Source organism: Lutra lutra, chromosome 3 (genome assembly GCF_902655055.1).
Source record: "Lutra lutra chromosome 3, mLutLut1.2, whole genome shotgun sequence".
NCBI lineage: Eukaryota > Metazoa > Chordata > Mammalia > Carnivora > Mustelidae > Lutra > Lutra lutra.
The window spans coordinates 12,601,704-12,614,997 of NC_062280.1; the positions used below are offsets into that span (position 1 = coordinate 12,601,704).

At 39.7% G+C, this 13,294-nt stretch overlaps 1 protein-coding gene across 1 annotated transcript in view; it reads left to right on the forward strand.

Moving 5' to 3' along the window:
• Positions 1-13,294, forward strand: part of AOX1 (aldehyde oxidase 1) — an 81,752-nt gene that overhangs the window by 20,396 nt on the left and 48,062 nt on the right. Inside the window, exons 7-14 of the mRNA XM_047720684.1 lie at positions 6,552-6,641; positions 7,290-7,370; positions 7,922-8,066; positions 8,961-9,053; positions 10,060-10,211; positions 10,406-10,499; positions 11,895-12,004; positions 13,015-13,199. Coding sequence (XP_047576640.1) covers positions 6,552-6,641; positions 7,290-7,370; positions 7,922-8,066; positions 8,961-9,053; positions 10,060-10,211; positions 10,406-10,499; positions 11,895-12,004; positions 13,015-13,199 — 950 coding nt within the window. The remainder of the gene's footprint in view (positions 1-6,551; positions 6,642-7,289; positions 7,371-7,921; positions 8,067-8,960; positions 9,054-10,059; positions 10,212-10,405; positions 10,500-11,894; positions 12,005-13,014; positions 13,200-13,294) is intronic.

Consider the following 13,294-nt stretch of genomic DNA (forward strand, 5'->3'; position numbering starts at 1 on the left):
TTGTTGGGAGATTTTTGATGACTGCTTCAATCTCCTTACTGGTTATGGGTCTGTTCAGGTTTTCTGTTTCTTTCTGGTTCAGTTTTAGTAGTTTATATGTCTCTAGGAATGCAGCTATTTCTTCCAGAATGTCAAATTTGCTGGTGTATATTTGCTCATAATATGTTCTTATAATTATTTGTATTTCTTTGGTATTGGTTATGATCTCTCCTCTTTCATTCATGATTTTATTTATTTGGGTCCTTTCCCTTTTCTTTTTGATAATTCTGGCCAGGGGTTTATCATTCTTATTAATTCTTTCAAAGAACCAGCTCCTACGGGACTGGAAGAGATTATGCTGAGTGAAATAAGTCAAGCAGAGAGAGTCAATTATCATATGGTTTCACTTATTTGTGGAGCATAACAAATAGCATGGAGGACAAGGGGAGATGGAGAGGAGAAGGGAGTTGAGGGAAATTGGAAGGGGAGGTGAACCATGAGAGACTATGGACTCTGAAAAACGATCTGAGAATTTTGAAGGGGTGGGGGGTGGGAGGTTGGGGGCACCAGGTGGTGGGTATTGTAGAGGGCACGGATTGCATGGAGCACTGGGTGTGGTGCAAAAATAATGAATACTGTTATGCTGAAAAAATAAAAAAATTAAAAAAAAAAAAAAAAAAAGAACCAGCTCCTAGTTTCGTTGATTTGTTCTGCTGTTCTTTTGGATTCTGTTTCATTGATTTCTGCTTTGATATTTACAATTTCTCTTCTCCTGCTGAGTTTAGGCTTTCTTTGCTGTTCTTTTTTCAGCTTCTTTAGGTATAGGGTTAGGATATGTACTTGAGACCTTTCTTGTTTCTTGAGAAAGGCTTGTATTGTTATGTACTTTTGTCTCAGGACCACCTTTGCTGCATCCCAAAGATTTTGAACAGTTGTGTTTTCATTTTCATTTGTTTCCATGAATTTTTAAAATTCTTTAATTTCCTGGTTGACCCAATCATTCTTTAGTAGGATGCCCTTTAGCCTTCATGCATTTGGGTTGTTTTCAACTTTCCTCTTATGGTTGAGTTCTAGTTTCAGAGCACTGTGGTCTGAAAATATGCAGGGAATGATCCCAATCTTTTGGTACCAGTTGAGACCTGATTTGTGACCCAGGATGTGATCTATTCCAGAGAATGCTCCATGTGCACAAGAGAACAATGTGTATTCTGTTGCTTTGGGTTGGAATGTTCTCAATATATCTGTGATGTCCTTCTGGTCCAGTGTGTCATTTAAAGCCTTTATTTCCTTGCTGATCTTTTGCTTAGGTGGTCTGTCCATCTCAGTGAGGGGGGGGGGGGGCGCTGTTAAAGTCCCCTACTATTATTGTATTATTGTCAATATGTTTCTTTGATTTTGTTATTAACTGGTTTATATAATTGGCTGCTCCCATGTTAGGGGCATAGATATTTAAAATTGTTAGATCTTCTTGTTGGACAGACTCTTTAAGTATGATATAATGTCCTTTCTCATCTCTTATTATAGTCTTTGGCTTAAAATCTAATTTATCTGATATAAGGATTGCCACCCCAGCTTTCTTTTGATGTCTATTAGCATGGTAAATTGTTTTTCACCTTGTCACTTTAAATCTAGAGGTGTCTTTGGGTCTAAAATTAGTTTCTTGTAAACAGCATATCAGTGGGTCTTTTTTTTTTTTTTACCCATTCTGATACCCCTGTGTCTTTTGATTGGGGCACTTAGCCCATTTACATTCAGGGTAACTATTGAAAGATATGAATTTAGTGCCATTGTATTGTCTGTAAGGTGACTGTTACTGTATATTGTCTTTGTTCCTTTCTGGTCTGTTACTTTTAGGCTCTCTCTTTGCTTAGAGGACCCCTTTCAATATTTCCTATAGGGCTGGTTTGGTGTTTGCAAATTCCTTTCATTTTTGTTTGTTCTGGAATCTTTTTATCTCTCCTATTTTCAATGACAGCCTAGCTGGATATAGTATTCTTGGCTGCATATTTTTCTCATTTAGTGCTCTGAATATATCATGCCAGTCCTTTCTGTCCTGCCAGGTCTCTGTGGATAGGTCTGCTGCCAGTCTAATATTTCTACTATTGTAGGTTACAGACCTCTTGTCCCAAGCTGCTTTCAGGATTTTCTCTTTGTCACTTAGACTTGTAAGTTTTACTATTAGATGATGGGGTGTTGGCCTATTTTTATTGATTTTGAGGGGGGTTCTCTGCGCCTCCTGAATTTTGATGCTTGTTCCCTTTGCCAAATTAGGGAAATTCTCTGCTATAATTTGCTCCAGCATACCTTCTTCTCCTCTCTCCCTTTCTTCTTCTTAGAGAGAATCTTAAGCAGACTTTCTACTGAGTGTGGAGCCCTTCAGAGGGGTTACCAGAAGTGACTAGGGAAACAGCCATTGTTACTAATACAAGGCCCCTTCTTATCTCAGGCTCTGTAATTGCTCTTTGTTATTTGATCTTGGGCAGGTGTTTGCTCTCATCCATTGAGCTTGCCTGGAGAATCCCATAATGAGCACCTATGCACTTTGATACTGGCTGTGGGTCATTGTTTTGAGGGGTTTTCCCTTAACTGTTTGTGTCGGGTGCCCTGCCCACCCCCACACGCCTGTTGCTCCTGCAGCCCTCTGTACATACTCCTGGCACAGCAGTGGTCACACCATGGTTTCACTCCCATTTGCTCTCCCATCTCTCCCATCAGACAATGGGCTGCTTGACAGCAGGGTCTGTGTGTCTGCAGGGCTGGGTCCCATGCACTTATTGAATAGCTACTTGTTCACTATCTGTTGCATGAATAAGTGAACAAACAATCTGGAAATGAGGGACAGAAGATTGCCCTTTGGACTCAACTATAAAATCAATATGTAATCATAAATAAGAACCAAGTGATAGCCATAGTAATTGTTAATATCTATCATTAATAAAATGTTAAATATTAATATTGTTAATATTTATTGCTGAGTGCCAGACCTTGTTATAAGATTTTTACATATTTTAGCTTGTTGAATAGTCACTACTATTCAAATTTTCTCAAAACCTTAGACTTTTTTTATTAGAAGTTGGTATGGATATGTTTACATACACATGGTTCTTTTTTATTAGCATTTAGCAGTATTGATTCTGTATTATGTTTCAGCTGGTAGTCACCTGTTTTATTTAATTGTTAGTAGAGGGAACTTTGCTTCCTGCCTAGTGTTTGCATTTCATCTCCAACTTTAGCAACTCACCCCAGAAGACCAGCTCCACCTGAGGCTGGACCAGCTGCTTTTCCTTCTAGGTGAGGACCAGGTACCAAGCTTGAATCAAGATTTAGGCAATAGAGGAGTAACATCAGCAACACAGTGAAACGGGAGTTTTCTACTCTCTTGTTCCCAAAGAACACCAATTTTGACACTCACTCCTGGATAAGAGTGATTTAAGGATAAGTCCAGGAGTCCAGTGGAGAAATCCCATCACACCAGTGGAACAACAACAACAGTAAATCCAAGACTATATATACTGAAGAGAGTGAAAGAAACTGTTTCACTCTATCTGCATTATCCTTCCCACAAGGTGGCATAGTTCAGTGCCAAGTCAGACCTTCTTGGCTCCTGATTTTTACCCCATGAGGGAATGTTTTCACGTTCTCATGTGAGTGGGTATCTGGCTTCCCCAGCTGTGTGGACACTGCCAAAGAGGCCCACTTCTTTCTCACCTCATCCAGAATACTGAGGAGTGATGCACAATCTGGGGGCAGGAAAGGGTGGGAGGAGAGAAGCCAGGGCTCTGAGAGGGCATCAGTAGAACATGGATCCAACTAACCATGAGCAACAAGAAAACACAGAAAGATAATTCAGCAAGATCAGGAAAACAACACATGAACTAAATGAGAAGTTTGACAGAGATAGAAATAATTACAGGCAAGCAGAAATTCTGGAGCCGAAGAATACAATGAATGGAATCAAGAACAAGACAAGGATGCCCACTCTTGCCACTTCTGTTCAACATAGTACCAGAAGTCCTGGCCAAACAATTAGGCAAGAAAAAGAAATAATAGGCATCAAAATTGGGAAGAAAGGAGTAAAATTTTCCATGCACATGACTTTATATATAGAAAACCCTGAAGACTCCACCAAAAAAATTGTTAGAACTAATCAATGAATTTAGTAGAGTTGCAGGATATAAAATCAACATACAAAACTCAGTTGTGTTGCTATATACTAACAAGCTATCAGAAAGATTAAGAAAACAATCCTATTTATAATAGCATCGATAACAATAAAATACTTAAGAATAAATTTAACCAAGGGAGTGAAAGATCTATACACTGAAAACTATAAGACAATGTTGAAAGAAATTGAGGAAGACAGAAATAAATGGAAAGATATCCCATGTTCATGGATTGGAAGAATTAATACTGTTAAAATGTCCATACTACCAAAGCAATCTACAGAGTCGATGCAATCCCTAAGAAAATTCCATTAGCATTTTTCACAGAAATAGAAAAAAAATCCTAATATTTGCATGTAACCAAAAAAGACCCTAAATTGGCTAGGCAATTTTGAGAAAAAACAAAACTGGATGCATCACAGATCCTGTTTTCAAACTATTTCACAAAGCTATGACAATTGAAACGATATGGCACTGGTATAAAACAGACCCACAGACCGGTGGAACAGAATTGAAAGCTCAGGTATAAACTCATGCCTACACAGTCAACTAATCTTTGACAGTGAAGCCAGGAACACAATGATGAAAGGATAGTCTCGGGCGCCTGGGTAGCTCAGTGGGTTAAGCCGCTGCCTTCGGCTCAGGTCATGATCTCAGGGTCCTGGGATCGAGTCCCACATCGGGCTCTCTGCTCAGCAGGGAGCCTGCTTCCCTCTCTCTCTCTGCCTGCCTCTCTGTCTACTTGTGATCTCTCTCTGTCAAATAAATAAATAAAATCTTTAAAAAAAAAAAAAAAGAAAGGGTAGTCTCTTCAATAAATGGCTTGGGGAAACCTGAATGAATTGCACCTCTCCTTATACCACTCATAGATGAACTCAAAATGTATTAAAGACTTAACTGTAAGACCTGAAACCATAAAACTCCTAGAATAAAACAGGGGAAAAAACTCCTTGACATTGGTCTTGGCAATGATTTTTTGGATATGAAAAGCACAGGAAACAAAAGGAAAAATAAGCAAGGGTTATCTCTCAAACGAAAATCTTCTGCACCGTGAAGGAGGCAATCAATTAAATGCAAAAGCAGCCTACACAATGGGAGAAGATATTTGCAAACCATTAACCATAGGGAGTTAATATCTAATTATATAAGGAACTAATGCATTCAGTAGCAAAAAAGAGTAATTTGATTTAAAAATGGGCAAACATTGAATAGAAATTTTTTTTAAAAAGACATACAGATGGTCAACAGGTACCTGAAAATACCAAACATCACTAGTCAGCAGGAAAATGCTAATCAAAACCACAGTGAGATACCTCACACATGTTAGGATGGCTGTTATCAAAACGTCAAAAGTTAAATGTTGGCAAGGATACGAAGAAAAGGGTATCCTTGTTCACTGTTCATGGGAAAGTAAATTGGTATAGGCACTGTGGAAAACAATGTGGAATTTCCTCAAAAAATTAAATATAGAACTACCATAGGATCCAACAATGCCACTTCTGGGTATATATCCAAAGGAAATGAAATTAGTACCCTCAAAGAGATATCTGAACTCCCATATTCATTGCAGCATTATTCACTAAAAGGAAATAACCTAAGTGCCCATCAACAGATTAATGTACACACACACAAATATTATTCAGCCATGAGAAGGTGGGAAATCCTCCCATTTGCAAGAACATGGGTGAATCTAGAGGACATTACACTAAGTGAAATTAGCCAGATAGAGGAAGACAAATACTGTATGACCTCACATATATGCAGAAAGTAAAAAAGAAAAAAGTTGAACTCAGAGCAACAGAGCGCAATTGTGGTTGCCAGGGTCAGGGACTGGGAGAATGAGAGATGGTAGTTAAAGGGCACGAGCCTTTAGTTATAAGACGAGTAAGCTCTGGGAATCTAATTTGCAGCACGGTGACTATAGTTAATAAAATTGTGTTGTGTACTTGAAATTTGCTAAGAGAGTTGACCTTAAGTATTCTCACAACACATGCATGCAAGACGGTAATTGTGTGAGATGATGGGTGTGTTTATCAAACTGATTGTGGTAATCATTTAACAAGGTATGCATATGTAAAGCAATCACATTGTGTGCTTTATTTTTATAGAGATTTTATTTATTTATTTATCAGAGAGAGAGAGAGAGAGAGCACAAGCAGGGGGAGTGGCAGGAAAGGGAGAAGCAGGCTCTCCACCGAGCAGGGATCCTGACACGGGAGTTGATTCCAGGACCTGGGGGTCATGACCTGAGCCAAAGGCAGATGCTTAACCAACTGAACCACCCAGGCATCCCCATATTGTGCACTTTAAATATACAATTTTATTTGTCAGCTTTATCTCAAGAAAGCTGAAAAAATACTTAGTAGAATCAGCAATAAATTCTTGATTATTTGTTTTTTTACCCTCTAGACTTCTGGCTGCTGTCAAGGTAAAGAAAATGGGGTTTGCTGTCTGGATCAAGGAATAAATGAATTAACAGAATTTGAAGAAGGAAATAAGGTCAGTGAGTTCTAAATTTTTTGTTAAAGTTTTCTCAGGACATGAACAGAAACCAACTTACTTTTAGGAAGAATAAATGGCTGCCTAAGTTGACTCATTTGAGGGATTTCAACATGACCCCCCCTCCATTCTCCATCTTCATCCAAAAAAAAAAAAAAAAAAAAAACCTATCCTAAACTTCATTCTTCATTCCAGATATTATTCTGGTCCAAATACAACTATTCATAGGAGAAAAAACATATTGATCCCTTAATGTCTCTTAGTTTTTAAAAACCTTTTTCAAGGACCAGCCAAGCAAAATGAAGACATTAGGGAAATGGAAGAACTGGCAGAGGGAGAAGTGATGGGTGGGAATTTGGAGAAACACTCTTGTTCTCAGCTGCTGGTGCCTCCTCTGCTTTCCCAGACTGCAAAGAGAACATGCAGGAAGTTGAGCTTTGGAGGACCATTGACATTTGCACTGAGTTGCTAATAACTAGGTCTTTGTTAGAGCCCTTGACTTAGAACCCAGAGACTGTGGCTGCCAGTTGGCTTTGTTTCTGTCTGCTGTATGTCTTCTCCTCAGCTCATTCCACAAAGGATTTAAAGTAGTTAAGTTGCCTGGTGACAATAACTCCTGTTACTTTCTTTTCTTTTCTTTTTTTTAAGACAAGTGCAAAACTCTTCTCAGAAGAGGAGTTTCTGCCATTGGATCCAACTCAAGAATTGATATTTCCTCCAGAGCTAATGGTAAGGCAAAGTTGAGCTCATTCTAGAGGAATTCATGGTGAGATATTTAGGAAGGATGTTTGCTTATGGATCCTCTTGGAAGCTGCTTGGCAAATAGGTAACATCCATCTGCCATTCTTAACCCAAGCTCTAAAGATAGTTGATGGTTAAAAGTAGCAGATTGTATCTATAAGAAAATGTCATCACAACTTCTATAAATGTAGATATGTTTTCTACTTCTAGCTTTGTTGAAGTTTATTCTTCCATAGAATGAAGGTTTGACATAATTAAGCATATTAAAATATTTTTAAACATTGAAATGAATTCCTTGAAGATACACAAGCAGCAAAGTTAGATATAGGAGAACAGTGTCCAGAAGGAATAAAATACTTTTATATGTTTAATCTGAACTCTGAATGCTTAGTAAAGCTTTACTTTTAGGTCACTTTTATTTTCTTTTTTAAAAAAGATCTCTATTTCCTTTCTTTGTTTCCTATCAAAATGGGGCAGAAACAGGTGGAAATGTTGTCATGTGATGTGATGATCTCGAATCCCTCTTGCTGATTTAACAGATAATGGCTGAGAAACAACCACAAGGGACCAGGATTTTTGTTGGTGATAGAATGACATGGATTTCTCCAACGACCCTGACGGAACTTCTAGAAACGAAATTCAACTACCCTCAGGCTCCTGTTGTCATGGGGAACACCTCTGTAGGTATGTAGAACCCCAGGGACCTCTTCTGAGGGAAATGAGGAAAAGGACTTTGGAAGAAAGAACCTCATGTTCATGTTCTCAGGAAAAACAGTCTGAAAAAGCACTTTTAATAGTTTGGACTTGACTCTTGGGATTGCTCAAGAGACTTTCATAACTTCCATTACGTAAGTAAATTCCTATTGCCCGGAATCAGAGCAGTGCATAGAGTTACACCCAGGAGATCCGCTTCATAACAGCACAGAAGTAGCAGTTCCGGTGACAGCTGTCCTTTCCTTCCATGTGGCGACTAATCTTGGGCTCATATTTGAAGTCGCTCTTTGTTTCCTCTTTCAGTGGTATCCTGATAGATATGAAATGGTTTTCTTACACTGCAGTTACAGGGTCTTCCTATTGGGTCTGTTGTGAACTCAGTTTGACTTCCTTCTTCTCTGAGGAGACTCCCAGACTCCTCCCAGAGAATTTTGAGTACGCCACAAGTCTTCTCACACTAGTCAGCCGATGCTTCAAGCTGACGAGTTCAAAGAGTCCTCCGAGTTCAATGGAAGTCCATCTGGCCTGTCTCTGGGTGATTTGGCAATGAACAGACCAATGGAAAGATAATGTAATTTTTACATATTTAAAGATAATCACTTTTTTTTCTTTTGAGAGAGAGAGAGAGAGTGATAGTGTGTGAGCAGGGGAGGGGAGGCAGAGGGAGAGGGAGAGAAGAGAATCTTAAAAGGCTCCACGCCCAGTGCAGAGTCCCACATGGGGCTCGATCTCACGACCCTGAGATCGTGACCTGAGCTGAGCCAAAGCCAAGAGTCAGGCACTTAACTGACCGAGGCACCCAGGTACCCAAAGATAATCACTTTTAATCACAATTTCAAAATTTGTTTTTGTCTAATCCTTTAGGTCCTGAAATGAAATTTAAGGGTGTCTTTCACCCAGTTATAATTTCTCCCGATGGAATTGAGGAACTGAATTTTGCAAACTGTTCACAGAATGGTGAGTTCTTATGGTCCCTCTTTTCTTAGTTTGCATTCGGTAATCGATTTTTGTCCTTTGTCCAGTGGACAAGCAGAAAAAGAATTATTCCTAATTATAATATACAGAGATTCTCTCCTTATAAAAATGATAACATTCTGGAGGAGACCCAGGGAAGAATTCTCCATAGTTACAAGAAATACTAATTGTCTGCAGAGTCTACTGAAAAACTTTCTTCTGCCATATCAGAGACATGTGACAACTATTCAATGAAGAGTGTTGTGCTTAGTGCTGGATAGAAGATAAATATGAGTAGAACCCAGTCTCTGCTCTCCAGAAGCACAGGAGGAAGGAGAGTAAGTTTATGTATTGAGCAGCTTACAGCTTGGCTCATCTGATCCCACAAAGGAAATTGACTTAATGACAATGATGAGAGGTAATGTAAATGTGGGTTTGGAGCCTAGCCCTGGAGTCTAATTCTTGACTATTTCACATATTAGCTCTGAGAACATAGTCAGGTTCTGAATCTCAGTTTCTTCATCAGTGAAATGGGGCTATTCTCTTAAAGATTTCTTAGGAGTCAAGGAGACTCTATGAAGCATTCGGTATAGTAGAAACATTTAGCCTACATCACCTTCATCACTACTACCACCTCTACGTTTGCCACCACCATCACCACCATTCGCACTCCCACTGCTACCATCACCACTACACCTTCCTCACCACCTCCATCACCACCCCCACCACCACCTCCATTAACACACAAGCTCCATCACAACCATCACCTCCACCACCACCACCACTTCCACCTCCATCACCACCACCACCCCCATCACCTCCATCACCATCTCCATCACCTCCACCACCACCACCATCACCTCCCTGATCTCCACCACCACCACCACTACCATCAATAAGCAGGGCAGCAAGTATTGGGGAAAAGATCCCCGGTCTGCAACTTTGGTCTAATGACATTTCCAGGTCAGCAGTGATCACACCGCATTATTTATAAATGATTTCATTTCAGAGCTGACCTTAGGTGCTGGCCTCAGCCTGACTCAGGTGAAGTACATCTTGGGTGAAGTAATCCAGAACCTCCCAGAGGAGAAGACACGGATGTACCAAGCTCTCTTGAAGCATTTGCGAACTCTGGCTGGATCTCAGATCAGGAACATGGCCGTATGTATTCGATGATGGTAAACTCTGGCATACATGTCTCGGGTGACTGTCTCTGGCAAATCATGACATTTTTTTGTTCATTTAAACAGACAAAATATAGTAATTCTCCAAAACCTTGCTTACTCTTTACTTTATCACCTGTGTTTTTATAATTCTGTAACAGGTATTGAAAATAATTCCATTATTTTTAAAAGTCTTTAGGGGGCCATATCGTGAGCAGGCACCTAGATTCAGATCTGAATCCCCTCCTGGCCGTGGGCAACTGTACCCTCAACTTGCTATCAAAAAGTAAGTGACAGCTCCTTCTTGGAAATTATTAATCCTGCTCCTCTTATCTGCTTTTCTCCCTGGGGAGAAAAGAGGTCCAGTTTTGAAAATGACTATTCTTTGTAATATTAATAATTCTCCCCACCTTTCTGAATGCTGGAAATTTGGCTGGTCTTTTCCTAATTCCCTACACTTCCGCTGTCCTCATCACTTTCTTTTTGAGGCCGCATGCTAGGTCTTTTCCTGTACTGGTCACCCGACATTGACCATGCTTATGTTGGTTAGTGTCCTACTGTGACCTGAGTAGTAGAGAGAACTATAGTGGCTGAGAATTACTGAGCCCCTTTGTCGAAGACTTTCTCCAGGTGTTACAGGGGGGTTATGGCACCCCTGTCATCTTGTGTGCTCAAACTTTGTTGTTCATTGATGGAAGCCTACAGACCTTTTTTTGTTGAAAATGGCGGGGCTCCATTCTATTTTATATGAGTTTTGTTTTTGAAACAAAGTCCAGGGCTTTTAGTAGATTTCTCTTATTTCAAGTTGGTTAATAGTTATTGCTAATTGGTCCCTTATAAGTCTGTTTTTATTTTCATTTAAAAATATGGACTAGCCTTCTATTACCTGCATTATTACCTACAATACCTACAAAATTATCTTAAGGTACCTACGATCTTACAGATACCTACAAAATACCTACAAAATTACCTTACAAAATACCTACAAAACTATCTTAAGGAGGAAGGTTAGTATTCAGAGTTATATATTTAAGTAACATCCCTTTAAAACAATCGTATGATGAGAAACACATCTTGTGATGTGAATGTAAATATCAAAAGCTTCTTAGCTTCCATCCTAAAGTCCTACTACATTATAGCTTTAAGTGGTTCCTCTCCCAGTGTATAGATTGAAGAATAGAAATTCCTTGGGTGCTGGAAAAAGAGATTAAAAAAAATAAGGCAGCACCTCACTAGTACACATTCCTTAAAAGAAATTTATTTATTCACTCCTGAATCTTGTAGTTTCCTGGTTATAAACAATACGTGTTTGTTGAGTGACTTGATCAGAATACGAAGAGGGATATTAATATCTGCAGCCTGCTTACAAAACTCAAAATGAATTTTGCTGTCTGGGAAGAAAACTGTTCATGTCCTGTTCTGTGTGGCCTCTGGGCCACTTTGCTAGATATTTTCATTTATAAGCAAGCAAACAAGCAAACAAAAACAACAACAACAAAACAGGTGGGACCTAGTCTGGAAGAAATACAAGATGCCATTGTAGGAGAAAGATTTGCCAAGCATAGAAAGAACACTTCCTTTCCCAAACAGCCAGTTTCATCAGATTATTTGGTAGAATTATTTCCAAAGTTTTATTGTTTAACAGAACAGATTCCAGGGAAAGTGTCATTTCTTTCCACAGAAGGAAAACGACAGGTTCCTTTAAACGAGGAGTTTCTCAGAAGGTGCCCCAGTGCAGATCTGAAGCCTGAAGAGATCCTGATCTCAGTGAACATACCCCACTCAAGGAAGGTGAGAACCTTCTTTGGGTCTCCTGCTTTTACCATGAGTCTGCAGCTTGTTAATTCCAACATAGGTGAGTTAAGAAAAGGTGTTGACTATTTACAGGGAAGATTAAGTACTCGTGAGTAGTCACCTTTTACTTGTGTTATGTACTCCCCGATCATTCCCAGAAACAGGAGACCTTTGTCTCCTGAGACTCTGTCTCTATCATTCTCTCTCTCTCTCTTTCTCCACCTAACCCAAACTCTAAAGTTATTCCCTATAGATCTTTATCAATTCTTTGATCCATAAGGCTTTTCCCTAAAGAAGACTTGAAAATATGCTCTACCTATATCTTGGGGTTTAAAAGAGGCTGAAAAAAAAAAAAAAAAAACATTGCCAACAGAACTTAACAGAAAGAGGGACTTTGGAATCTAAGTGAATTCAGACTCAAGACTGAATCCTGGTTTCAGGACCTGTGACCTGAACTTACCACCGAATCAGGCTGAGGCTTAGATCTGTCATCTGTAAAATGGGAATAATCATGCCTGCCTTGAAGGGCGTACTAGTTTGCTAGGGCTGCCGTCATAAGGAACCATAGGCTGAGTGGCTTAACCAATAGAACTTTATTTTCTCACAATTCCGAAGGCTAGAAGCCTGATATCAAGATGTCAGCAAGATTGGTTTCTTCAAAGGCTTCTCTCCTTGGCTCATAGATGACCATCTTCTCCCTATGGCTTCACATGGTTTTCCCTCTGTTTATGTCCAAATTAACTCTTATGAGGACGCCACCACGTTAGCTGAGAGCCCACGCTAATTAACTCATTTTACTCTGAATACCTCTTTAAAGACCGTATCTCTAAATACTGTCATATTCGGAAGTCCTGGGGGTTAGGACTTTAATATATCAGTTTTGGGGGATACAGCGCGGCCCACAACAGAGTGTGACAAGGGCCTGTGAGGCGGTGGCACATAAACCGTTTAGCGCATTGTTATCACTCACAGTAGTTCTACATGTGCTGCTTACCTTTTGCCTTCAGTGGGAATTTGTGTCAGGCTTCCGACAAGCCCAGCGCCAACAGAATGCGCTCGCCATAGTCAATTCCGGAATGAGAGTCTTTTTTGGAGAAGGAGATGGCATCATCCGAGAGTTATGCATCTCATATGGAGGTGTTGGTCCAACCACTGTCTGTGCAAAGAATTCCTGCCAGAAACTCATTGGAAGGTATGGCATCCTGTCCTTATATTCCAGGTCTTTGTGTGGTGACACATGATTATGAGAAGAAAAAGGCTTACTACCTTCCTATTTAATGGCATGGA